Genomic DNA, 27989 nt, shown 5'->3' with positions numbered 1-27989 from the left:
GCCCCATATAGGTCCAGCCGGTAATTTCTCCAACAATCTTGTACAATTATTTAAAAAATCCAAGCATATTTTTATCATCAACATAAATATATATTTTTATAAATATACTTATTAACAATACAAAAACAATTAAACATTTAATATCACTTCAATAGAACTAAACAAACACATCACACTTAGTTACAAAATATTCTGTTCCACTGTTGAATTTTCTAGGAAAAATCTTGTTAAATCTCCCTCCACCCCAATGCCATTTAGATCGGGTGGACTATTCACCACTAATTGTGGTGAATATAAACGCATATTTTGTAATTTCTGTGATGGTGACATGGAACCATCATCATGGGTGGTAACATTTTGTACCGGTGATGAAAAGTGTTGGTTGTGCTGCGGCTGCTCCGAACTACTGACTGAATTGCCAATACCCAATTTATTACAAGATTCTACAACAATGTCATCGATGGCTTTGGTCAACAAAGCCTGATGTTCATTCAGCGTTGAGCCAGGTGATTGGGATTGAGGCATAGGGGTGGGAGGTGAAACAAGCTTTTCATTGATTGTCGCGATTTCGTTGCTAGCTGGCGAATTTTGTTGTTGCTGTTGTTGCATCTGTAAATTATTTGTGGAATTTTCCAAAAAGGCCTTTATAAAATTCTCCGATATATGATCCAATGTATCGTTGTTCGCTGTTGTTGTTATGCCGGATTCATCGTTGGGCACAGGTTGGCATTTATGGGTACGTTGCGATACTTTATAGCGAAAACTTTTCAGACACAGTTCGCATTTATATGGCATAACGCCGGTGTGGATACGAGTGTGTACCAGAAATGAGACACGCTGACGAAAACTTTTACCTTGAGAAAGAGAGTAAAGGAAATTTTTTGATAAGTTAATGGGAGAAAATATTTGCTTAAATTGTTAATCATAGCTAACTTAAACCTCATGGTCCATTTAAGTCCGGCTTATATAAATCATTATTATAAAAAAAACGTATAAAAATCGCATGTTTGGCTTGAAAACCGTTACGATATCCCACGCCACTACGTTGAGTTATAAACCATTATACCCTCAGGCTTTAGCCTTACGTGCCTCATGGAAACAACGGTTCTGGACCCGAAGTATGTTCTGGTCGAAATCTGTGACTTTATTAGTCGGAAGAATATCGTGCTGGCGGCAGTACAGGAGACCAAGCTCAGCAAGAACTGCAACTTACAATGTTACGATGGCTACAATGTATTGAGGTGTTGAACTGGCTTTCCTGTTGCACCGGTCTGTCCAATGCATACCAATTCTATTGAGCAATGTTCTAATGACCTGTACATGGAATATATGGAGGTAGAAGTCAGGTGTGGAAGTGCCGAGATAAAGTTGATTGACCTATACATCCCTTCGATTAATAGATGTAGTCCAGTAGGCATATTCTGTAACTTTTATCGATTGAAAAGTTGTTAAAATTTCTTTTGTTTTTGTAACAACTACAAAAGAAACAAATGAAATTGTTGTAAAATACACAATGAGTAAAGGGTGCCTATTCTGTAACTATTTAACAACTTTACTCACTGTTTATTTTACAACAATTTCATTTGTTTGTTTTGTAGTTGTCACAAAAACAAAGAAATTTTAACAACTTTTCAATGGATATAAGTTACAGAATAGGCCTACAGGTTATTGGCCCAAAGTTAATTCGCTTTTGGAAGATCAAAAGCGACTGGGACTTTAATACTCACTAATTTACGGTCCTCGGCAAAGACGAGAGGGGTATAGCGCTGGCTGAGTAGATTAATAGCTCTATATTTTGCTCGATGAGGACACCCCTACCAGGTTATAGGCCCTACATTACCTCACTTTTGAAAGATCATAAGCGACTGGGACTTTAATCCTCATCAAGTTGTGTCATTCGGTCCTCAACAGTGACCAGAGAGCTATAGTGCTGGCTGAGCAGATTGATGAATCTACGTTTTCCGATTAGTAAGTACGCCCCAACCAGAATTAGCGGAGAGTATCAGAGTTCAGCAGACACCATCATCTTACCTGGGCCCTATTCCACGAAAAACTTATCAACTTTTCATTTTGCACCTAGCAATATTTTTGACAATTCGCAAATTTTTGCGTTCCGCATAAACCTTATTTTTGATAAGTGATAAGTTGGCAATGATAAGTTGAGTTTGCTAAGTTTTCAAAAAATTGTTGCTCTCTTTTTTCTGTTCGACAAACCTGAACCAGTGGTAGCAGGACCTGAACCAGAGGTAGCAGGACCGGCACCAGTGGTAGCCGGACCTGAACCAGTGGTAGCAGGATCTAATTGGGAAGGCATTTTCGCAGACATTACCAATGGCACCATTAATCCTCCATATAATGAAGTCCAGAGGAAAGCAATAATGATATTTTTATTATCATCGAAAAGTAAATACAAAATAGCACAGAGTCGGATGCCATTACGACTTCAATCGGCTGAAACTATGGAAGCGTCATACCCGCAGTGTCCAATGGGTTTTAACGAAAGAACAACAGCAATTTAAAAAAACATTTTATCACAAAAACCCGAAGTTTCAAACTTAACAATCACAAAGAAGTTCAAATGCTCCTATTAACCCATATCGTACCGAGACAAATTTTTTATTTATTTTTTCCAAACAAAGCCCTTTTTTAGGGTAATTAGGACCCACTGATGTCAAAAATATATTCAGAAAAATTTTCCGATTTTTCATTTTCCCGGAAAGTGGTGTTCGAAATTTCGAACACTGGCGCTTAAGCTACATAAAAATAAGTGAAATAAAATTCATTTATTTTCCGTTTTATTGATTTATTTCACAATTTTTGTATGAAAAAATGGTTGAAGATTGGTATTAAGACTTCTTTTGTCCTACAAAACTTTTCCCCGAAATGTATCAGCACGGGTCCATATTTTAGATTACCCCCTATAGAACGGTACCGCCCGATTTTCGGGAGTTTTCAAGGATTTAACTGCATTATCCTACATGCAAGGCTGTAAACTAATACATATTTAGTCTTCGTTAAGACTACTTAACTTTCCTCCGGAAATTTGTCAGCACAGATCCACGTTTTATATAGCCTCCGTTGAACCGTACTTCCCGATTTTAGGGTATTTCAGGGTTTAAGCCGCACTATCCGTTAGAAATGGCTGGAATTTAGTATTTAGTCTTCTTTGGGGATATAATAATTTTTTCTCGGAATTTGTCAGTAAATTTCCACGTTTTGAAATACCCACCGATATGTAGGTTAAGTACCAGCGTTCGAAATTTCGAACAGTCAACTTTTCACAAATGTAAAGTCGCGCTTGCTCATGTAAATCATGTTCTCTCTTTGTGTAATGGCTGCATGTATCGGCAATAATTCCCCATGATTACTTTTTTAATTTAATTTTGTTCATTATTTTTTAAAATTAATTTAAAAAGTTTCCAAAAATATAGGTTTCAAAAATGGGGTACATAGTGGGGGAGGGGGGATTTTCAAGGGAAGCATTTTTTTATTTGCTGACAGATGAGACTTAATATACAGTATGCAAAGTTCATATTCGTACACCCCTAAAAAATGAATAAAATCGTTATTAATTCCATATTTTATGTGTAAATATGAAATAATTGATAGGAACTATCATAACGAAGAAAGATTTAAGAATAACAAAACAATTTTTTAATTTATTCCGTCATTTAGGTATAGATGGCGCCTGTGTGGGTGGCAAAGTTCGTATTCGTACACCTATAAGCACTATATATTTGGAGTTTTTAAGAAATTTCAAAGCAAAATACCGCACATTTTTCTTCTTTTCTTCTTTTGGAATGCCTCTACTATAAAAATATGTAAAAACAACGGTAATTTTATTAAAATTTTTGCATGAATAAATAGTCGGACGAATATTTGAAATACTTAAGAAAAATGTGCTAGATATGATTAACTATTGCAAATTATTCCCGAATTTTGGACGAAAATAGCTAACAGCAGTCCTTCTGTAACAATATTCGAGGTCCAATATGAAAATAAATGTCGTCAGCGTTTGGAATTGCAAAGAAACGTAATTCGGGCTTTTGAAAAGTAAACACATTTTTTGTTTTTACTTGGTGAAAATCGCAAGTTTCGTTTTATATTTGACATTAAATGTATTGAAGTTTTAGAATATGGTTTTGAAAATCATTTTATGTCAAGACATACCGGCAATTACGAGGAATAATACATTTTTAAGGAAGAACATTTCCCCGAAAATAAAGCTTATCTTCAAAAGGTTACCCCACGTTCGTTCCTGGACAATTTACTTCATTCTTTTGACATTTTTGTACTCATTTTGCATCCTTCGGTAAAGAAATATAATTTTCAAGAAGTAAAAACCATTATTTTTGCAATTTGGCAGCCATAACCTTCGTTCATAGTTAGCGTAGAATTTCAGTTGTACGCAGACAGTATGAAAACTTGTACAGTTTCATGTTTCTTCATAATTTCTCACAGTTTTCGACATAAAATTATTTTCGAAACCGTATTCTACAACTTCAATACACTTTATGTCAAATATAAAACGAAACTTACGATTTTTACCTAGTAAAAATCAAAAATGTGTTTACTTCACCTAAACCTGGTTTACGTTCCTCTGCATTTCCAAACGCTGACAACATTTATTTTCATATTAGACTTCAAATATTGTTACAGAAGGACTGCAATTAGCTATTTTCGTCCAAAATTCGGGAATAAATTGGAAGTAGGTTAACATATCTAGCACATTTTTTTTAAGTATTTAAATATTCGTCTGTCTTTTTATTCATGCAAAATTTTTATAAAATTACCGTTATTTTTACATAATTCTATAGCAGAGGCATTCCAAAAGAAGAAAAGAACAGAAATTTGCGGTATTTTGCTTCGAAAATCCTTAAAAACTCCAAATATATAGTGCTTATAGGTGTACGAATACGAACTTTGCCACCCTCACAGGCGCCATCTATACCTAAATGACGGAATAAATTAAAAATTTGTTTTGTTATTTTTAAATCTTTCTTCGCTATAGTAACCCCCATCAATTGTATCATATTTGCATATAAAATATGGAATTAATAACGATTTAACTCATTTTTGAAGTTTGTACGAATATGAACTTTGCATACTGTATATACCAAAACTTATTTAAAATTTAACCTTTTTCATCCATAAATATTTTTTTGAAAACAAGTGATTTTACTGTTCGAAAAAATCGAACACCAAGTACGAAATGGATCAACCAGCCTTTGCGGTAATTGGCAAATTTTTATGGGTGTTAGCTATGTGGAACCATTTAATAAAAGCAACCTTAGACAAAGCCGTGAGGCAACAGATATAAATGCAAACGTGGTATTAACGGTATGTGATTGCTTCAACCCACATTTAGATTTATTGCAACCTATCATTCATGGTCAACAAATTTATGCGGCTATACCAGGTTACGGATGCGGTGGGCATTCGATGTAATGCATTTGTTCCACAATTTTATAAGATATTTGCATAATTCGGCTATTTATTATGGCAATCCTGCTGTACATGCCAGTGGACATGAACTATCGAGACACGCAATCGGAGAATACCTACATCGTAGATATTGTTACACACGTGTTTCTAAAACACATTACGAAAAAATTTTAAATAACAGAGTTAAGGATATGTTGCAATCAATAAATATAAATAATGATCCAGGAATAAATGCTACAATAGAAAGTATTACACAAACAATACCCTTTATGAATCTTCTGTTCAACGAAAGACGACATTTCTTTGGAGCAAAAATACTGATTTTAAATAATTTCCTAACATTTTTTGCGAAATTTATCCTTTTCATTACAATGATGCTTTGTAGCAACTATAGAAACATTGCTGCACTTTTTGGAAACTAATGAAAATATTTATGTATCATCATGTTCGACTCATTACACTATGGAGAAGTTGTAACTGCGAAGTATATTTTGCTAAGATTTTGCAAACAATTGTGCTCTTTCGTTCCACAGAAAACTTTGCATTTTGTTTTTGCAGACCAAATTTTGATAAGTTTGCCTAAAATTTGCGGGGTAAACGTTCTCTTTGCCAATGTACATAGTTAAAATAAGTAAAGTTTTTTAAACGTTATGAAGGGAGATATTGTTCGGAAATATTGAAAACACGGTAATGACAAGCAATTATAAGGATTCACCCCCTCTGAACTTCCCTCTCCCAACTTCCACCCTTAGAACCATCGTCCTCAGAACTTCCACCCTGCGAACCACACCATTCTGAACTTCCACCCTGCGAACAACCCCATTCCGAACTTCCAACCTCCGAACCACACCATTCCGAACTTCCAACCTCCGAACCACCCCATTCAACCTCTGAACAACACCCTCTGAACCACCCCACAAATCACTTATTCACGTATTTTATTTCTATTTCGTTTTTTTATTTTATTTTTCTTTTTCTTTTATTTTTATTTTAATTTATTTTTATTTTATATTGTTTTCATTTTATTTTTATTTTTCATTACTCACTTTTAATTACACCAATTTCTTTTCATTTTTGTTCTCGCGTCCAATTTGTACATGTCGTATTTATCATTGCCAAGAAGAAAATAATGCAAATATGATAAGATGTTCTATGGAACAAATAGCATCCACACTTTGCAAGAGAACGGAGAGACTTAGCAAGACTTGCGACTGAGAATAGCGATAGTCAAATTTGCTAAGTACAAAGAGAAATTGAAAAGTAATTTTGTGGAACAAAAAAAAATTATCACTTTTCAAAATAGCTACTTTTCTATAAGTGAAAAGCGATAAGTTGTTTCGTGGAATAGGGCCCTGGTCTGACAAATTTTGTCACCTGGCAACCCGTCGTTGCTCTTGGGTCTGATCGTATCCATCAGCAACTTTATCAACTTTGAATGGCACACTTTCATCAATCATGGGAAAACTGATTGCCATAGTTTCAGATAATCACCGCTTCAAACAACTCCCCAACCTTTCTGATGTTCTTTATATTACAATGTAGAAATAAATGAAATGAAATATACATCATCACAGCTGCAGTCGCTAGCTGTATACCTGCTGGGCAAATACCTGCAGTGAGACCATGTAGTATAGTATCGCTAATGAGCGTGATGAGCTTCCTCGAACCAATCCTTGTGACCCAAGAGTTAACAGGTTGGCCGGTAAACACATGTGGCAAGAGTTGCAACATTGGAACCGGGATAAGGGAATTGTGGTCAACGGTTAAGTCACTCTCGAACCCTGCAAAGAAGGAAGATAAGACCTCAGTTTCGTTTGGCGATATTACGCTAACTGAACCGAAGAGAGGTGTGCAAGTTATATTAATCGACAATTTGTGGAGGACCTCGGGAGCCACAGGCGAAGACGTAACAGCTGAATGTGCCGGGATTCGAGTATCTCACTAAAGTTCTCAACCTGTAGCTAGCCCCTACATCGTCCCCGATATCTGGAAATTGGCAGGGTGGTCCCGCTACCGAAGACAGACAATGATACCAGCAAAGGTGAATCGTGCAGAGCGATTTCGCTTTTGTCGCCCATATCAAAAACCATTGAGGCTTCTCCCCAGCGTTAGAAATAGCTAGCCAGTTGCCGATCTTCTGCATGTGGTTACGTAAGCAACACAGCACGACAACAGCGCTGCACGCCATCTCCACACGTGTTAGTTGAGGACTTGATCAGAGCAAGCCGTGTGATAGGACAATGTTGATGACGTACGACTTATCAAAAGCTTTTGATACTGTCAAGCACTCCACGCTGCTTGAGGACATTGAGCGGACTATCCTTCACCCAAGTTTGAAACGTTGGATAATTAATCATATGTGTGGACGCCAGGCGTAAGTGGAATTAGGAAGAAGGCGTCGAAGTGTGAATTTGACCTTCCCGACTCAACATCGCAATAATAGGCATAAGCGAAATGAGATGAAACGGCAGCAGTAATTTCACAAACTCTAAAGGCGACCGCATTTTATACTCTGGTCGGAATGAAGGAAGTCCGCATACCCACGAGTTGGAATATTTATAAACAGGAAATTCTGAACCTCAGTAATCTCCTGGTCAGCAATCTCCGACCGAATTATAAGAGCACAACTTAAAAGCAAACAAACAAACATTGTTCCACAACATCCCATACGGGACAAGGGAGACTGATATGAGAGAATCAATGAGTTTACCCCGATTCATATTTAACTCAAATGATATGGGACCTACTGTTTACCGCCGAGTCCGAACGGCGTGTCTTAAGACACCACTTGTGGAGAAGTTTTTCAAGGCTGAAATACTCAGGAAATGTCGCCAACATTACTGAGGGGTATTTTGCCACCGTTGAAAAATGTTTGATGTTGCCTGGCCGGGGAATCGAACCACCGATCTTCTGCGTGCAAGGCGGGCGTGCATACCATTGCACCACGGTGGTGCAGCATAGACAAAATCACAATAGTACACTGTTACGCGCCAACTGAGGTAACTGAGTGAGAAACTAAAGAAAAGTTCTACGACGAATTAAATCGCACCTTGACTAGTGTCGACAAAGACGACATCCTTATATTAATGGGCGACATGAAAGCACGCATTGGATGCGATAACACCGGGTTCGGAAAAGTCATGGGAAAGCAAAGCCTGGGAGAGGAAAACGAAAACGGAGAACTTTTCCTGGAAACGTGCTCAAATTAGATCTTGTAGTCGGAGGATCATACTTCCCCCATAAAATTACTTGGCAGTCACGTGATCCACTATTCTCCACCCAAAGCCAGATAGATCATTTCTGTATCAACAAGAAGCGATTTAAATTGATGCAAGACTTGAGAGTACTAGTTAAGTTGAGAGTGATTTAGTTAAGCCTAAACGCCACTTCTATAACCGACTCAAATTAGAATCGGATGGAGTTAAAGAGCGTTTCATAAACATCATTAATACTAAATATAACCCCCCACCAATACTTCTTCCCACAAATTCAGACGTGGACGAAGAATAGAACAAAATTAAAAACTCGTTCAAAGAGACGGCAAAAGCCATCGTTGGCATTGCACAAAAGGAAAGCAAGGAATGGCTATCTCCTGAATTTTGGACCTTGGTAGAAGAAAGCAAGGGAAGATACGATGCAAGAACATAACCCTGTACGAAAAGCTGAAAAGCAACGCTCTCTCAGCTAATCAAGGATGTAAAAAGAAGAGCAAGACATGACAAACGAAGCTTCATCAATACAATGGCTAGCGACGCCGAAACAGCAGCCCAGCGTGGTGACCTCGAAACTGTTTTCGATGTAATAAGAAAACTTTCAGGAAAGAAGACAAATACGAGAATACCCATCAACGATAAACACGGAAATATTCTAACGAGCGACGAAGAGCAACTTAATAGGTCTAAAATACATTTTGAAGAAGTTTTAAATCACACGTGCCAATCAGACACTACTCCAATCCCTGTGGGTACCGTAAACATAAATCCCCCTACACTGATAGAAGTTTCGACTGCAATTACTCAACGATTTACCAGATGAATTTTAAAAACTAATCCTTCGACGGTAGCTAAAATAATTTTACCTCTGCTTATACATATATGGACCACAGAGAATATATCGACAGATTGGAAAGAAAGCATCATTGTAAAAATATTGCGTTAACTCCTGCTGCATGTAAAATATTCAACAAAATAGTCTTAAACCGAATCCTAGAACCACTTGACCAATGCCTTCGAAAAGAACAAGCTGGATTCCGACCAAACCGATCCTGCGTAGACCAGATCAAAAGCTTAAGATTAATAATCGAATAATGCAATCAATTCAATTCAACTTTGTACCTAACATTTGTCGATTTCGAAAAGGCCTTTGACGAAATTAACCGAGTCGTAATATGGCGAGCTCTAGAGAGAAAAGGTGTGCCAACTAAAATAATTAATCTTATTAAAGAGTGTCTCACCTCGGTAAAACTAGCGATCCCTTTATAACCCACAGCGGGGAAAAACAAGGATGTTTGCTTTCACCACTACTTTTCATCTGTACCTTGGACGAAATACAAGCATACTCCAACAATCAAAACAAAACAGTGGAGAATTAACCAACAGCTCGAGGATCTAGAATACGCCGACGACATTATTTTACTAGCCACGACAAAAGAAAACATGCAACATAAAATCAATGAAATTTCTAAGCGGGCTGCAGAATGCGGACTCCGAATCAACGCAGACAAGACCAAATCGATGGTCATAAAAGGGAATGCCAATCAAACCGCATTCCATCTCAACAACCTCCCAATCCAAAATATCAGTGAGTTTAGCTACCTTGGAAGCATCATAACTAGCGACGGAGGCGCAATAAACGACGTATCATCTCGCGTGCCTGAGGCGAGAGTAGCTTATTTCAACCTAAAGAATATGTGGAAATCCAATGCTATATCACCAAAAACAAAGATACACATATACAATGCCTGCATCAAATCCGTATTACTTTACGGGTCAGAAACATGGACTGTAAACGAGGAAATAAAACGCAACGTACAAACCTTCACAAATAGCTGCCTGCGAAACATCCTCAGAATATGGTGGCCTTGAACCATATCGAATGAAAACCTATTAGAAATAGCGGAACAAGAAGACATCAATCTGCAGATCAAAAGAAGAAAATACTGCTGGCTGGGGTATACTCTGAGGATACCATACAACGAAATATCACACGCAACTCTCGAATGGAATCCCCAAGGATACAGAGGCCGCGGAAGGCCGAGGAAAACGTGGAGACGTACAATTTTTACAGAAACGGAAAAACTTTTAATGCATTAAGATATATTGCATCAGATAGACAGAGATGGGGATTCTATGTAAATGGCTTATGTTCTTGATGGAATATGCTAAATAAATAATACATATACCCTATAGAAAACTCGACGAACTGTACAAAAAATCAAAACAATCTGTTTATTAAAAATTCCTAAAATTCAAAGTTGGATAACTGAGCGTCAGTTTCTATTATCTAGTTTTGTTAACGCTATAGCCAGATCATGTCATCTCGCCGAGATATTAATCTTGTTGATATATGAATATAAAGGTGGGAGACCATTATTTTGATGTGTTTCAAACTTTTAAGTTAAGTATATTTTCATAGACATCAGGGATATACGATTTGAGATCGTCGTAGACTTAGGGTATATTTAAGTCGGCAAAGGCGACTGATACTTTTAATTTTCCGCCCCCATGAACACATTTTACGTAATACCCGTAGAAGTTGAATTTTCCTATTTTACGAACATTGTGTTTGGCAAAAACTACTGTCTGTGTTCTTCGAATTCTAAAAACAATGTTGACACAAAGTTTTTTATTGTCTTACCACAAACATCACATTTAAACGGCTTTTCCCCACTATGGATCCGCTCATGGTTGTGCAGTGTTGAAAGCTCCTTAAAAGCCCGACCACATGTACCGCAGACATGTTTCTTTTCATCGCTGTGATAGAGTAAATGCTTGTGATAGGATTGTTGAAATGTAAAGCTGCGTCCACATGTTTCACAGGTATATGGCATTTCACCTAATTGAGAAACGAATCGATATTTGATTATTTTCACAAGTTTTTTTGGAGAGGGAAGGGTTAAGTATTTCTTCACCTGTATGTAGCCGCTTGTGTTTTTTCAAAAAATATTTTGTTGTAAATGCTTTGGAACAGACATCACATTCCCAAATTTTTGGATTATCCGAAGATGTGGTCGTAGGAGGAGTAAGAGTGGTAGTTGAAGCTATCATGGAGTTGGGCGCCATGCTGGTGCCAGGAGTTAAGTTTGAGTTAGGAGCTATACTGGAGTTGGTCAAATTAGCTGCATGGGGCTTAGCGTCGTTATCTGTGTTTGTACTGCTACCCACATTTATCGGCAAGGAAGATCGTTGGTTGTGGTGGCTATTGTTAAAAACCAACAGAACGTTTGATGCCGTAGAATTACTTATGGCACCAGCACCAGCTGTTGGAACAAATTCGCCTGCTGGTGCAATATTTATTAAACTTAAATTTCCCAATGTTCCAGAACTGTCTATTGATGCTGCCATTGTTGGTATGGCTGAGGTAAAAACTGCTGAAGCAGGCAGAATTGATGCTGGCAAGTTGTAAAGATTCTTTTCACTTTGGTTTAGGGAATTTTTGTTTGCAATTGCGGCATCCTTTTCTCCAATATTTGCAGAACTAGTGGCTGATTTTATTTGTTTACTTTCCTTATGTCGTATTCGTTCACAGATATCCAATTTCGGTGTATTATTGACATAGGGTAAACCCATTAAATGTACCACTTTCAAATGCACCCTAAGGGATCCTTTCATTTTGAAAACTTTCGAACATAAGTGACATTTAAAATCAGGCTCAGTTTGTTGGGGTATTGAACTGCAATTGGCCCCAGTGGGGGAGGGGGTGTTGTAGACAAAATTCTGATGTACCAAACGTACATGCATGTCCCTCAACTCCTCATTGCGAAATGTAAATTCACAAATATCACAGGTAGCCATAGGAGCTGAGATATCATTCACCATGCCTCCACTAGACGAAGCGCTGTTGGCGCTTACCAGAGTGTTGGCTGCCTCTTTTAGTTCCGTTTCATTCAATAATGCCACCTGTAATTTTTTGTTCATCCTCTTCGTTTCCGATTTTCCCACCTTTGATTTTTTCAAAGTTGCCCTTAATGGTTGCTGTTGGCTGTTGCCCACCTCAGTTGTTGTTGTTGTTTGTTGTGATTTTGACGATCCCCCATCCAATGCTGGGGGTGGTGGGGCATCTTCTTGTTTGATTTTTGATATTTCATTGTTGTTATTCTTTTTGTTATTGTCAGCTATAATGGTGTTGGTGGTGCTGGTGGTGGCGGCGGCAGCGTTTGTTGTTGCTTTTATGTCGTTCTTGTCGCTATTGTTGTTGGGGGGGCTGTCATTGGCATTCATAATATTTGTGTGACTAAACAAATGTATGGTCAATTTATCCAAACCCAAAAATAGTTCATGGCATATGGGACACGCCAATGGACCATTCGCAGCCTTTATCAGGCTACAGCGCAACGCATCAATACTCGAGAAACTGGTACGATGGCACAGGGGACACAGCACTGACATTGAACACATTGTTTCCCGAATTGTTGGTTAAAATCAATTCTTAAAATATTTCAAATTGCAAAATTATATAATTTCAATATTTCCACAAAATTCCACTTTCAACATGCAGCGTAGTAGTTTTCATTTCACTATTTTCTCTCTCCCACAAGAAAAATAAAATTTTCACTAATGGATTTTCCTCACGTTTTCATTTCAATTTAATATTTGCGTTTCCATTTCGAAATTATTGGATCTACCGCGCTCATATGCCTTGCTTTCTCAACAATTTATCGTTTTCAAATGAAATGCTAAGCATAATTTTCACTTCAATTTGAAATGCAAGAACAAATCAACAACATTAACATTCAATTTTTTGTTGTTTAGTACCACAACGAATATTTTTCTTTTCAATATTCTAAAAATAATACAAAACTTAAGCACATATTTTCTTCTTCTTTGCTTCACTTTTTTCGAATACAACAATATTGAACAGAGGATCCGAATCTTAAAGTATCGACCAACCAACCAGCCCGCCGTTAACGGAAAAAATAATGAAAATTATTTCTCCCAGTCAGTTGGTGGGTACTCATTCGCTCACTCATCTTCGTCAATAGTTTTGGGAAAATTTGCTCTTTGGCAATGAGAAATTGTGGTGGGCAGCCAGCATCACCTCAACTTTGGGCCATTTTTTCATTTACCAAATTATCTTCTCAATATTTTGTCTGTAGTTTCTATCTTTTTCCATCCTTTTACTGTAAATTTGATGTTTTTCGTTTCATCTTTTCATTGTTTTTCTATGCGTATTTTTATAAAAAAAATTTGGGTTTTCGTTGTTTCTTTTGTTGATAAACAAACGTTTGGTTCATTTCTGCAAGAGAAGTGTAGAGAAATTAGTTTTCCCAAAATGCAAATGAGCCAAGGAAAAAGTATGTTGCTCATTTTGAAATTTGGGATCAGTGTGTGATCTCCCAGATATGTTCTCCTTAAAATAATAAACAGAGCATTCATTATACTGTCCGCTCTGCATTCTTTAGGAGAACGTATTGCAATACGCAAAACATAAAAAACTATATAGTATAAAGAGCCTTCTAAGTATATTGCAAAATAACAGCCTCAAAAACAGGGATATTCCAGTGCTGTTGTTTGTATCAAGATTTCAATTGATGTTCTGTGGCTAAATAATACCTAAAATAACATATTTTTAAATCATTTTTCCCATTTACATACATACAGTCGAACTTTTCTATAACGTAACACTTGGGGACCGAAGAATAATGAAACAGACCAGTGTATATAAACATAAATTGAATTTTTATTTAATTTAAATTGTCTTTCAATTTCCCGCTTTGCTTTATCAAAGTCAACAATTTGCAGTGGAAGAAACCCTATGATCGGGAACATTGTTTCGAAACTCCCAAAAAGAGATAATTCATATTTAAAATATAGCAATCGGCATTAACATGGTTTTCAATCGTAACATCTTTCATATTATTTTTGTACCTATTTATGTGTATACTAGCAAAATGCCCGCTACTTCGTATGCGGAAAAGAAATAATATTCAAATAAACATTTAATATGGTGAACACTGAACATTTTTATGTACTTATAGCTATTTAAATTGATATTTAATTTCTTTCAAGTACTGTTCGTGCATGTTTTGTTCGAATCTCAAAAAAGACCTCTACACTTCAACAGCGATCTACATTTTAAATTTCAGTCCGAATTTTGGAATTTGTGATATCAAAATGTAGAAAACCGATCGATTCCCCGGTCAGGCAACATCAAATAATATACCTATTCCTTAGCCCAATACCAAATTGATTGCAATTTTGTACTTTTCACACACTAATTATATTATTCCAGCTTCATTGCTACACCAACGTCAAATTTAATACCATTGTGTATTTCTCAATAAGTCAGCCAACCCTAAGCCTAATTTCAGAATTTGTATGCATTAAAAAAAAAAATCTTATCTAAACACCAACACCATCCCTCAACAACAATTCGAAATTCCACTTTATCCCTTCAACGCCAAACTGGTACCAAATTCAGTACCTATAATATGTATAAGTTAAAAAAGTACTGCCTTTTATCCAAAACATAATCCCAACCGGAATTTAGTATTTTTCGTATACATAAGTACTTACACATACAGGCATGTCACAGATTCCGATCGGAATGGTTTCAATTCCGTAATTTCATTTCGATCGTTTTTGTTTTAGCTTCTTCAGATTCCGATCGATTTGGTGAATTTCGGATTTCTCATTATTTAGCATAAATATGGCAACATTAGACGAAAAAGAATCAAAACAAAAACCATAAGATTAGAAAACACTGTAGAAGCGGGTATTGTGAAAATATTTTGTTTAAAGAAAGTTTTGTTTTTGTGCGAAAAGAAAGCTAATTTTTACAAAATGCCTGGTGTTTCTATATTTTCTGTAATTGAGGCGCAAAGTAATCAACATAAAATATTAAACATTAATTGCGAAACTCCTTGTTTGAGTTATTTATTTTTTTTTTGTATCTTCGCTTTAAGTTATCATTCGTAATGCCAGATTGTGTAGTTTTTGCAAACGAATAATCTTTGTTCGAAGAAAAAAATCGATTTTCACGAAAAAGTTATGTGGCAACACTTTGTTAACAAGTGGTTTCGTTGATTGAGAAATAATGAAAATTTGCTAAATTTTTGGCCTGTTCCCGTACTTTATAAAGTTGTAAAAGTCGTAAAAGTTGTAAAAGTCGTAAACGATTTTCATATAAATTTTGTGTACGGGAACGCAAAATGTGTAAAAGTGGTAAAAATTTTAAAAACTTTTTAGTTCTGGAACAGAGCTTTTAAATTAAAATGATAAACAGTATGAAAAAATGTGATTTTGTCAATAAAACAATATTTTTATTATTTTTAAGTGTTTTTGGGGTGTTTTAAAGTGACGTGTTTCCAAAAAATACAATTCCACTTGAGAAACCAAAAGTGGTTTCATTCCGAAGAAATTTTTCGTTTTTCGTTTTCTGAAGAAGCTAAATTCGGAATCAATTCCACTTTCGATCGGAATTGGTTTCTGTGACATGCCTGATAATATCGAATTTCACAATTTCAACTCTACTAATTTACACAATAACAGTTTGAACCATGGCACAAGGTACACAACCAAGGTAGTGGCATCGTAAAATTTTGAATATGTTATGTCAAAACTTTCTTTATGTTTTTGGGGAAATTACAAAAAAAAATAATTTTTTTACAAAGGGATTTGACTTTTCATATTCGATCAGCTGGTGTGATACCACTACCTGGTAGTTCTGCCATGGTTTGAACCAAATTCTGTGCCATTTTGTAATTTTGTAAGTATATCCACAACCACATCCATATCTCAACCCTACACATCAAGAGGGTCTATAATACCAAATTAACGAATTCCATCTCTATTCATAATACCATTAATACCTTTCGTATGAAAGTACGAATTTCAATAACTATCTCCAACAGTAATTCCAAATTTCAGGATACTACCCTATCCGTCCACCTAAAACTAAATTGTACGAAATTAAGTACCATTTAGTACTTTTCGTAACCATAAGTACGAACTTCCAAAACTATCTCAGTCCTACACTCCAACAGTAATCTAAAATTCAGGATTCCAGCTCTCTCCGTTCACCCAAATATAAATTGTACCAATTTAGTACTACTTAGTACATTCCGTGCCCATAAGTACGAATTTCCAAAACTTCCTTAACCCTGCACTCCAACAATAACCTTAACTCGAAATTCCAGGATTCCTGCTCTATCCGTTCACCCAAATATAGATTGTACTAAATTAAGTGCCATTTAGTACATTCCATACCCATAAGTACGAATTTCCAAAACTACCTCAATCCTACACTCCATAAGTAATCTTAATTATAAATTTCAGGATTCCAGCTCTATCTGTTTACCCAAATCCAAAATGTACAAAACTTAGTACCATTTAGTACTTTCCGTACCCATAAGTACGAACATCCGAAACTACCTCAATCCTACACTCCATAAGTAATCATAATTCCAAATTTCAGGATTCCAGCTCTATCGGTCCACGTAAATTTCAATTGTACCAAATTTAGTACTTTCCGTACACAAAGGTACGAATTTCCAAGATTAACTCAATCCTACAGTCCAACAGTAATCCTAATTCCAAATTTCAGGATTCCAGCTCTATTCGTTCACCCAAATCTAAAGTATACCAAAGTTAGTACCATTTAGTACTTTCCGTACCCATAAGTACGAATTTCCAAAACTACCTCAATCTTACACCCCATAAGTAACTTTAATTATAAATTTCAGGATTCCAGCTCTATCTGTTCATCCAAATCCAAATTGTACCAAATTTAGTACATTTAGTACCTTCCGTACCCATAAGTATGAATTTCCAAAACTACCTCAATCCTTCACTCCATCAGTAACCTTAATTCCAGATTTCAGGATTCCAGCTCTATCCGTGCACCCAAATCCAAATTGAGTACCATTTAGTACTTTCGTACAAATTTCCACAACTTATTCAATCCTACAGCCTAATAGAAATCTTAATTCAATATTTCAAGATTCCAGCTCTGTCCGTTTACCTAAATTTAAATTGTACCAAATTTAGTACCATTGTACCAAATTTAGTATTTTCCGTACCCATAGGTACGAATTTCCAAGATTAACTCAATCCTACAGTCCAACAGTAATCTTGATTCCAAATTACAGGATTCCACCTATGCCCATTCACCCAAATCCAAATTGTACCAAATTCACGACCGTTTAGTACTTTTCGTACGAATAAGTACAAATTTTCAAAACTACCTCAATCCTATACTCTAACAGTAATAATAATTCAAAATTTCAGGATTCCACCTCTATCCATTCACCCAAATCCAAATTGTACCAAATTTAGTACTTTTCGTACACATAAGTACGAATTTCCAAAAATAACCCCTCATATCTCAATCCTACTCTTCAATTGTAGTCTTAATTTTAAAATTCAAGTTTCCAGCTTTATCCGTTCACTCAAATCCAAATTGTACTAAATTTAGTACACATGAGAACGAATTTCCTTTCATAAACACCACCTCCCATCCTTTATTTCCATAGCAAATTTCAAGATTCTAGCTATAGCCGTTCAAAATATACAACTGGTACTAAATTTTATAACTTTTAGTACTTTTCGTACACTTCTAGGTCGAAATTCCAAAAACCCTTTGGTACATCTTTCTAACTCTCCACCAGTGACCCTCATCCCAAATTTCAGAATTCTAGCTTTTCCCGTTTGCCTAATACAAAGGGTACCATATTTAGTACTTTTCGTACCCTTCCAGTTCGAATTTCCAAAAACCTACACTCAAAATTTCAAGCTTCTAGCTTCATCTGTTTCGTCTGGGCATTGATTATAAGGCGGTCAGCCACACAAATGAGACATTTTTTAGTACATTTTAGTGCTTTTCGCATCCTTCTAGGATGAATTTCCAAAAACCCAGCCTTATCGAGCACCTTCGCCCCAAGATTAACCCTCACAGAAAATTGCAAGATTCTAGCTTCAGCCGTTTCGTCTGAGCGTTGATTATTAATCAGTCAGCCATACAAAAAGCACCATTGTTAGTACATTTTAGTACTTTTCGCACCCTTCTAGGACAAATTTCCAAAAACCCAGCCTTATCGAGCACCTTCGCCCCAAGACTAACACACAAAATTTCAGGTTTCTAGCTTCAGCCGTTTCGTCTGGGCGTTGATTATTAGGCGGTCAGCCACACAAATTTGACAATTTTTAGTACATTTTAGTGCTTTGCAGGACGAATTTCCAAAAACCCAGCCTTATCGAGCACCTTTGCCCCAAAACTAACCCTCACACAAAATTTCAAGTTTCCAGCTTCAGCCGTTTCGTCTGGGCGTTGATTATTAGGCGGTCAGCCACACAAATTTGAAAATTTTTAGTACATTTTAGTGCTTTTCGCACCCTTGTAGGACGATTTTCCAAAAACCCAGCCTTATGGAGCACCTTCGCCCCAAGACTAATCCTCACCCAAAATTTGGGAATTCTAGCTTCAGCCGTTTCGTCTGGGCGTTGATTCTTAGTCGGCCCCCCACACAAATGGTACCATTTTTAGTACATTTTAGTACTTTTCGTACCCTTCTAGGACGAATTTCCAAAAACCCAGACTTATCGAGCACCTTCGCCCCAAGACTAATCCTCACACAAAATTTGGGGATTCTAGCTTCAGCCGTTTCGTCTGGGCGTTGTAGATCTGTCAGTCATCACTTTACTCTTTTATATATATACTAGGGGACCCGGCGAACTTCGTCTCGCAGTTTGTTAGGTACAGAACTTGATGGCTTTGGTTCAAACCTACAATACTATTATTGCTATCACCTTGTTCAGTGGCAAATATTGCTTTGTTTTGAACTGTTTAGGACGATTTTTGAAGCAGATGCACATTAGACAATTGCACTTTCGACAATTGTCAGTTTGACGAAGAGAAAAGGTACTAAAGTGTTTCTATTTTCCTCGACTCTTTCTCCAATAAACTGACAATAGCCGCGAAAAAATTAGACAACTGTAAATCGGGACTAAAATTTTTTCAATCAAATAACACGTGTCGCGATGTAAATAAAAATATTTGGTAGCACAGTTGAAGCAAAATAATATCATAACGCCCCTATTCGTTTCATATTCGATGGTTTTCTGCAATTCTTGTTTTCACCACTGAACACGATATTTCACTCAATTGCTTGAATACGAAGGAAGGAATGCGATCGTAGGAATTTGAATTTAATGCTGAATCAAGTGTTCATTTCAATTTGAGTTTTAATCAATTAACCTATTTTGAGCAGAGGGATCCAATTGTTATCAGATAACCACCTTCGTCTGTTTTTTCTGCCTTCTCTGTTTAACGTGATCTCCCGAATTCTACTTGCATTGTAAGTTCGGAATTAGATGCAATGGCTCTGGTAACACGGACAAATGCGGTAATTGAATTTTGACTGAGACTGTAAAATCCAGTACTTGGTACATTGATCCTTGTTAGCAGAGCTATTCTATTAATTGCCGTTCTTTGTGTGTTTCCGATGCTTGAACACGTGACTGTTGTCGATTACTTGGTCACCCTATATTTAATTTCGCCGTAAATAACATAGTCAAATTAATATCACAAACTAATTAACGTTTAATAGGTATTTACCTACTTATGTCGCCCGATAAAGAATATTTGTCAGATAATCCGACCAAGAAATCTTGTTTTTTTCCAATTTTGAATATCATTCTTTTTCGATGTACATACATACAGTGTAACAATAGTACCAGTGTAAATATGTATGTATTTCGTCATTTGTAATTTCCTTCCAGCTTTGCGGGAACTAATTTGATTGAATTCATACTCCTTTTCAGAGGGGACATCATTTTTTAGTATCATGGCAGGATCTAAGCAGTATCAATATATATCTGGTGCAGCTTAAATTTTATACCGCATAAATCAGAAGTTGATCTTTCGAAGATGTTTTTACTTACAGTTTAAAAGAATACATATGTATATGCTGCAACCTCACTTCCAATGAAATTACCTCCGAGCTCTTAATTTTTTCAAATAACCCACCAATTTTGTGGATTTGTACCTTTTGCCTTAAAACTGTGGAAACCACTTTCGGCGTTATCATCTTCATCTTTTCAATCGGAATCTGACCGAAACCACCACTTATCTTTACAAACTCTAAACTAAGCCCTCTCCTTTTAACCATTTTTCGCTGTTAATTTCCTTAAAAGACGTTTTAAAATAAATGAAAATCGAAAGAGAATTAATTCGAAAATCGATTTGATTGTGAATAGAAAATTCTATAGAACTTTGAAAAATTGACACAAAGATGTCAATATTATAAGATAGGAAAAGTCAATTGTGAAAAATTAACTGTAGAGGGAGTTAACCTCTGTTGCTACGACATCATAGCAACATTCTGTTAAACGAAAACTGTTACTCATTGGAATATTGACAAGAAAAACATTAAAACTCAAATTTTACGGCGTTGACTTTTGTTTTTTTATTAAATAAAAAATAAGAAATAGTGAAGAAATAAAATTCAGCCACAAAACACGACGTTAATGTTTTCTGCCGCGAGAAATGGGAATCAAAAACGATTGGCATTGCTGTTATCAATTCCAGTGAGTTGTCTAGCCATCTGAAACCAAAATGTGGAACTATTATCATATGTTTTTGGAAAATGCATTTGTTCAAGTCTTTATTGCTATACGTCTTTGATTGACAAAACAGAGGCGTACAATGGACCCTCACAGTTGGTGCGTATATAATTTTCGCCAAAAACTGTCCAAATAAGTGTCAAGGTATACTCCAAACGCGAAGCTCGATAGAAATTTGAGGAAAAATTGACTTTCTTGAAAAAATATTTTTGTTAATTTTTCGCAAATTTTCGCGATTTTTTTAGGTTTTATCCTTTTCTACCAGGAGACCATTGCGAATTGGTGCGAATTGTTAAAATCTGTTCAGCCGTTCTTGAGTTATAAGCGTAGTAACTAACATCATCCTTTTTTATATATATAGATTATTTAATGTGCGTGAAGATAAAAACGTTTTTGAAAAGCCACCACCACTAACACCACTACACTTAGCAAAGACACACTTCTCACGTATAACAGTTATATGACAGTTTTGTTTGAGGGTAAAAACGTTTTTGACAAAATGATTTTGAAGGATATTTGTTTTAGACTATTGCTCAGGATTTAGAAAACATACGCGCGCACGGAAAGTAGCGTTGGACAGCTGAAGGTGCCGAAATTAAACAAATTAAATGGCCTAAGCATTTTATTGTAGAAAACTTGAGAAAAATTTAATTTTTTGAGAAAAAATGTATTTTCAAGGATGTTTTGGGCTATAGCCCAGGATCTAAAAATGATACGCGTATACAGAAGGTACCGTTAGAGTCCTGACAGTCCCTGCTCTTTATAAATGCACAGAATTGGGCATTTCATTGTAGAAAATTTGAGAAAAATTTAATTTTTTGAGAAAAAATGTATTTTCAAGGATGTTTTGGGCTAAAAAATAAAAAATAAATTTTTCTCAAATTTTCTACAATGAAATGCTCAATTCTGTGCATTTATAAAGAGCAGGGACTGTCAGGACTCTAACGGTACCTTCTGTATACGCGTATCATTTTTAGATCCTGGGCTATAGCCCAAAACATCCTTGAAAATACATTTTTTCTCAAAAAATTAAATTTTTCTCAAATTTTCTACTATGAAATGCCCAATTCTGTGCATTTATAAAGAGCAGGGACTGTCAGGACTCTAACGGTACCTTCTGTATACGCGTATCATTTTTAGATCCTGGGCTATAGCCCAAAACATCCTTGAAAATACATTTTTTCTCAAAAAATTAAATTTTTCTCAAATTTTCTACTATGAAATGCCCAATTCTGTGCATTTATAAAGAGCAGGGACTGTCAGGACTCTAACGGTACCTTCTGTATACGCGTATCATTTTTAGATCCTGGGCTATAGCCCAAAACATCCTTGAAAATACATTTTTTCTCAAAAAATTAAATTTTTCTCAAATTTTCTACAATGAAATGCCCAATCCTGCGCATTTATGAAGAGCAGGGACTGTCAGGACTCTAACGGTACCTTCTGTATACGCGTATCATTTTTAGATCCTGGGCTATAGCCCAAAACATCCTTGAAAATACATTTTTTCTCAAAAAATTAAATTTTTCTCAAGTTTTCTACAATAAAATGCTTAGGCCATTTAATTTGTTTAATTTCGGCACCTTCAGCTGTCCAACGCTACTTTCCGTGCGCGCGTATGTTTTCTAAATCCTGAGCAATAGTCTAAAACAAATATCCTTCAAAATCATTTTGTCAAAAACGTTTTTACCCTCAAACAAAACTGTCATATAACTGTTATACGTGAGAAGTGTGTCTTTGCTAAGTGTAGTGGTGTTAGTGGTGGTGGCTTTTCAAAAACGTTTTTATCTTCACGCACATGATTATTTATTATTTATTATTTATTATTTATTATTTATTATTTATTATTTATTATTTATTATTTATTATTTATTATTTATTATTTATTATTTATTATTTATTATTTATTATTTATTATTTATTATTTATTATTTATTATTTATTATTTATTATTTATTATTTATTATTTATTATTTATTATTTATTATTTATTATTTATTATTTATTATTTATTATTTATTATTTATTATTTATTATTTATTATTTATTATTTATTATTTATTATTTATTATTTATTATTTATTATTTATTATTTATTATTTATTATTTATTATTTATTATTTATTATTTATTATTTATTATTTATTATTTATTATTTATTATTTATTATTTATTATTTATTATTTATTATTTATTATTTATTATTTATTATTTATTATTTATTATTTATTATTTATTATTTATTATTTATTATTTATTATTTATTATTTATTATTTATTATTTATTATTTATTATTTATTATTTATTATTTATTATTTATTATTTATTATTTATTATTTATTATTTATTATTTATTATTTATTATTTATTATTTATTATTTATTATTTATTATTTATTATTTATTATTTATTATTTATTATTTATTATTTATTATTTATTATTTATTATTTATTATTTATTATTTATTATTTATTATTTATTATTTATTATTTATTATTTATTATTTATTATTTATTATTTATTATTTATTATTTATTATTTATTATTTATTATTTATTATTTATTATTTATTATTTATTATTTATTATTTATTATTTATTATTTATTATTTATTATTTATTATTTATTATTTATTATTTATTATTTATTATTTATTATTTATTATTTATTATTTATTATTTATTATTTATTATTTATTATTTATTATTTATTATTTATTATTTATTATTTATTATTTATTATTTATTATTTATTATTTATTATTTATTATTTATTATTTATTATTTATTATTTATTATTTATTATTTATTATTTATTATTTATTATTTATTATTTATTATTTATTATTTATTATTTATTATTTATTATTTATTATTTATTATTTATTATTTATTATTTATTATTTATTATTTATTATTTATTATTTATTATTTATTATTTATTATTTATTATTTATTATTTATTATTTATTATTTATTATTTATTATTTATTATTTATTATTTATTATTTATTATTTATTATTTATTATTTATTATTTATTATTTATTATTTATTATTTATTATTTATTATTTATTATTTATTATTTATTATTTATTATTTATTATTTATTATTTATTATTTATTATTTATTATTTATTATTTATTATTTATTATTTATTATTTATTATTTATTATTTATTATTTATTATTTATTATTTATTATTTATTATTTATTATTTATTATTTATTATTTATTATTTATTATTTATTATTTATTATTTATTATTTATTATTTATTATTTATTATTTATTATTTATTATTTATTATTTATTATTTATTATTTATTATTTATTATTTATTATTTATTATTTATTATTTATTATTTATTATTTATTATTTATTATTTATTATTTATTATTTATTATTTATTATTTATTATTTATTATTTATTATTTATTATTTATTATTTATTATTTATTATTTATTATTTATTATTTATTATTTATTATTTATTATTTATTATTTATTATTTATTATTTATTATTTATTATTTATTATTTATTATTTATTATTTATTATTTATTATTTATTATTTATTATTTATTATTTATTATTTATTATTTATTATTTATTATTTATTATTTATTATTTATTATTTATTATTTATTATTTATTATTTATTATTTATTATTTATTATTTATTATTTATTATTTATTATTTATTATTTATTATTTATTATTTATTATTTATTATTTATTATTTATTATTTATTATTTATTATTTATTATTTATTATTTATTATTTATTATTTATTATTTATTATTTATTATTTATTATTTATTATTTATTATTTATTATTTATTATTTATTATTTATTATTTATTATTTATTATTTATTATTTATTATTTATTATTTATTATTTATTATTTATTATTTATTATTTATTATTTATTATTTATTATTTATTATTTATTATTTATTATTTATTATTTATTATTTATTATTTATTATTTATTATTTATTATTTATTATTTATTATTTATTATTTATTATTTATTATTTATTATTTATTATTTATTATTTATTATTTATTATTTATTATTTATTATTTATTATTTATTATTTATTATTTATTATTTATTATTTATTATTTATTATTTATTATTTATTATTTATTATTTATTATTTATTATTTATTATTTATTATTTATTATTTATTATTTATTATTTATTATTTATTATTTATTATTTATTATTTATTATTTATTATTTATTATTTATTATTTATTATTTATTATTTATTATTTATTATTTATTATTTATTATTTATTATTTATTATTTATTATTTATTATTTATTATTTATTATTTATTATTTATTATTTATTATTTATTATTTATTATTTATTATTTATTATTATTTATGATTTATTATTTACTATTTATTATAATTTCCGGATTCCAGCGCCATCTCTCCATCCAAATGCAATTTATACCAAATTTAGTATTTTCCGTACTTAAAAGTACGAATTTCAGAATTACCTCAATCCTACACTTCAAAAGTAGTTTTAATTCCAAATTTCAGTATTCCATCTCTATGCGTTCACTCACATCCAAATTGTACCAAATTTAGTACTTTTCGTACCCATAAGTAAGAATTTCCAAAACTTCCTCAATCCTACACTCCAACAGTAGCCATAATTAGAAATTTCAGGATTCCAACTCTATCCGTTCACCCAAATATAAATTGTACCAAATTTAGTACATTTAGTACTTTCCGTACCCATAAGTATGAATTTCCAAAACTATCTTAATCCTACACTCCATAAGTAACCTTAATTCCAAATTTCAGGATTCCAACTCTATCCGTTCAACTAAATTTAAATTGTACCAAATTTAGTACCATTTAGTATTTTCCGTACCCATAAGTATTAATTTCCAAGACTAACTTAATCCTACACTCCAAAAGTAATTAAATTCCAAATTTCAGAATTCCAGCTCTATCCGTTCACCCAAATCCAATTTGTACCAAATTTAGTACCGTTTACTACTTTTCGTGCCCATAAGTAAGAATTTCCAAAACTACCTCAATCCTTTACTCCATCAGTAATCTTAATTCCAAATTTCAGGTTTCCATGTCTATCTAAATCCCAATTGTACATAAGTATGAATTTCCAAAAGTACACCCATATCTCAATCGTACGCTTCAACGGTAATCTAAATTCCAAGTTTCAGGTTTTCAGCTCTATCCGTTCACCCAAATTGTACTAAATTTAGTACCATTTATTACTTCTCGTACACATTAGTACGAACTTCAAAAATCATTTCCTTATATCAACACCACTTCCCAACCTTGATTCCCATACCAAATATGAAGATTGTAGCTATATCCGCTCAAAATATACAATTGGTACCAAATTTAGTAACTTTTCGTACACTTATAGGTCGAATTTTCAAAAGCCCTTTGGTACATCTTTCTAACTCTCCATCAGTTACCCTCATTCCAAATTTCAGAATTCTAGCTCTTCCCGTTTGTCTAATACAAAGGGTACCATATTTAGTACCTTTTAGTACTTTTCGTACCCTTCTAGGTCGAATTTCCAAAAACCCAGCCTTATCTCACCCCTACGCATCGACAGCAATCCACAGTCAACATTTCAGATTTCTAGCTTCAGCGGTTTCGTCTGGGCGATGATATGTCAGTCACTCACTCAGTCACTCACTCACTCACTAAGCTCTTTTATATATATAGATAGATTTTTTAATGAAATAATATTTTCTTCAGTATCAGCAGCTTCTATAGCTGTGCTATGAAAAACAGCCTATTTAAAACAATGGCCAGTTGTTTCCCTTTAGATGTCTAATTTCCGAGCAACTAGGCACTTATTTTGAAGCAATTTTTACACCAAAAGTGCTGAAAAATTAGTTTTGTTCCTGTTTTTAGTGCGCACTTCAATAATAAGACCGTTATGAATTTGTTTGTTTGTTTCTCATTTATTATATAAACATCAATCAGATAAAGTTTGACAAAAATTCGTTATAGTGAGGTTATTTTGTGTAAGAATTCCCACTTGTACAATAAAAACACTTCGTTATAGAGAAGAATTCGTTATAGAGAGGTTAAAATATGTGAAAATGTGATGATAAAAGCTGTGTTTTCAATTTCTCTTCGTTATAGAGAAAAAATTCCTTATGGGGTAGTGCGTTATAGAGAAGTTCGACGGTATTTCAGGGAGTGTAAAGCTGTGTACTGTGGAATATCAAAAATATTGTAAACATCTTACTAAAAAACCTCTAATAAATACTATGTCCAATAAAACAAAATAAAGTTATTATTTAATTGAATTAAAGGCTTCAAAAATACTTCACAACTGCACATTTGCAATAAGTTTAGTATATATACAAGTTTTCAAACTCAGCCTTTGTCTAGCACCGCATCTAAATATGCCTGATGAGCTGGCTTAAACCACCAGCGAAACGATCGTAGCATATTGGTTGGGAGTGTGTGGACTTCGCTAGATATCACTTTTTCAATACAAAACTCCTTAGGTCAAGATAAGCTCAATTAATTTAATTAAATAATAAAAGTTATATTTCGAATTAATTTAAAGTTTAAATCAAGGCTGCTCAAAGGGCACCCTTCTGCTGTCGGTGTGTGTCAATTTGCTCACTCACACAATTAAAAAAGAGAGCTTTTGTTTTTGAAATGAAAATTTTCAATACACACATTTTTTCCATTACACAAGACAACCCAACAAACCAACATTACTCGAACAAAAC

The 27989-nt window shown here is 32.5% G+C and overlaps 1 protein-coding gene and 1 long non-coding RNA gene across 2 annotated transcripts; one reads left to right on the top strand and one right to left on the bottom strand.

The window, feature by feature from the left end:
* Positions 1-68: 68 nt before the first annotated feature.
* LOC141390340 (uncharacterized) lies at positions 69-13631 on the bottom strand. The gene is made up of 3 exons (XM_073963255.1): positions 11576-13631; positions 11302-11499; positions 69-854 (listed from the first exon to the last, which is right to left on the bottom strand). Exons 1-3 carry the CDS (start codon positions 13059-13061, stop codon positions 181-183), a joined length of 2358 nt encoding a protein of 785 aa, XP_073819356.1. The 5' UTR covers positions 13062-13631; the 3' UTR covers positions 69-180.
* A 7496-nt stretch (positions 13632-21127) lies between these two features.
* LOC141390339 (uncharacterized) lies at positions 21128-26460 on the top strand. The gene is made up of 3 exons (XR_012409327.1): positions 21128-21323; positions 26200-26275; positions 26339-26460. It is a non-coding gene; the product is annotated as an uncharacterized lncRNA (long non-coding RNA).
* Positions 26461-27989: the final 1529 nt, after the last annotated feature.

Source organism: Musca autumnalis, unplaced genomic scaffold (genome assembly GCF_047663935.1).
Source record: "Musca autumnalis isolate F117 unplaced genomic scaffold, ASM4766393v1 scaffold_1, whole genome shotgun sequence".
Classification (NCBI taxonomy): Eukaryota; Metazoa; Arthropoda; class Insecta; order Diptera; family Muscidae; genus Musca; species Musca autumnalis.
Note: the sequence above shows the minus strand (reverse complement) of the source record. Positions and strands in the feature narration are given on the sequence as shown.

Excerpts from the sequence above, each read along its gene's own strand:
- LOC141390340 (XM_073963255.1), bottom strand. The coding sequence starts at position 13,061 with ATGTGTTCAATGTCAGTGCTGTGTCCCCTGTGCCATCGTACCAGTTTC. Across the intron at positions 11,500-11,575 it reads ACACAAGCGGCTACATACAG|GTGAAATGCCATATACCTGT; the intron begins GTGAAGAAATAC and ends TTTCTCAATTAG. Across the intron at positions 855-11,301 it reads GTTTAAATGTGATGTTTGTG|GTAAAAGTTTTCGTCAGCGT; the intron begins GTAAGACAATAA and ends CTCTTTCTCAAG.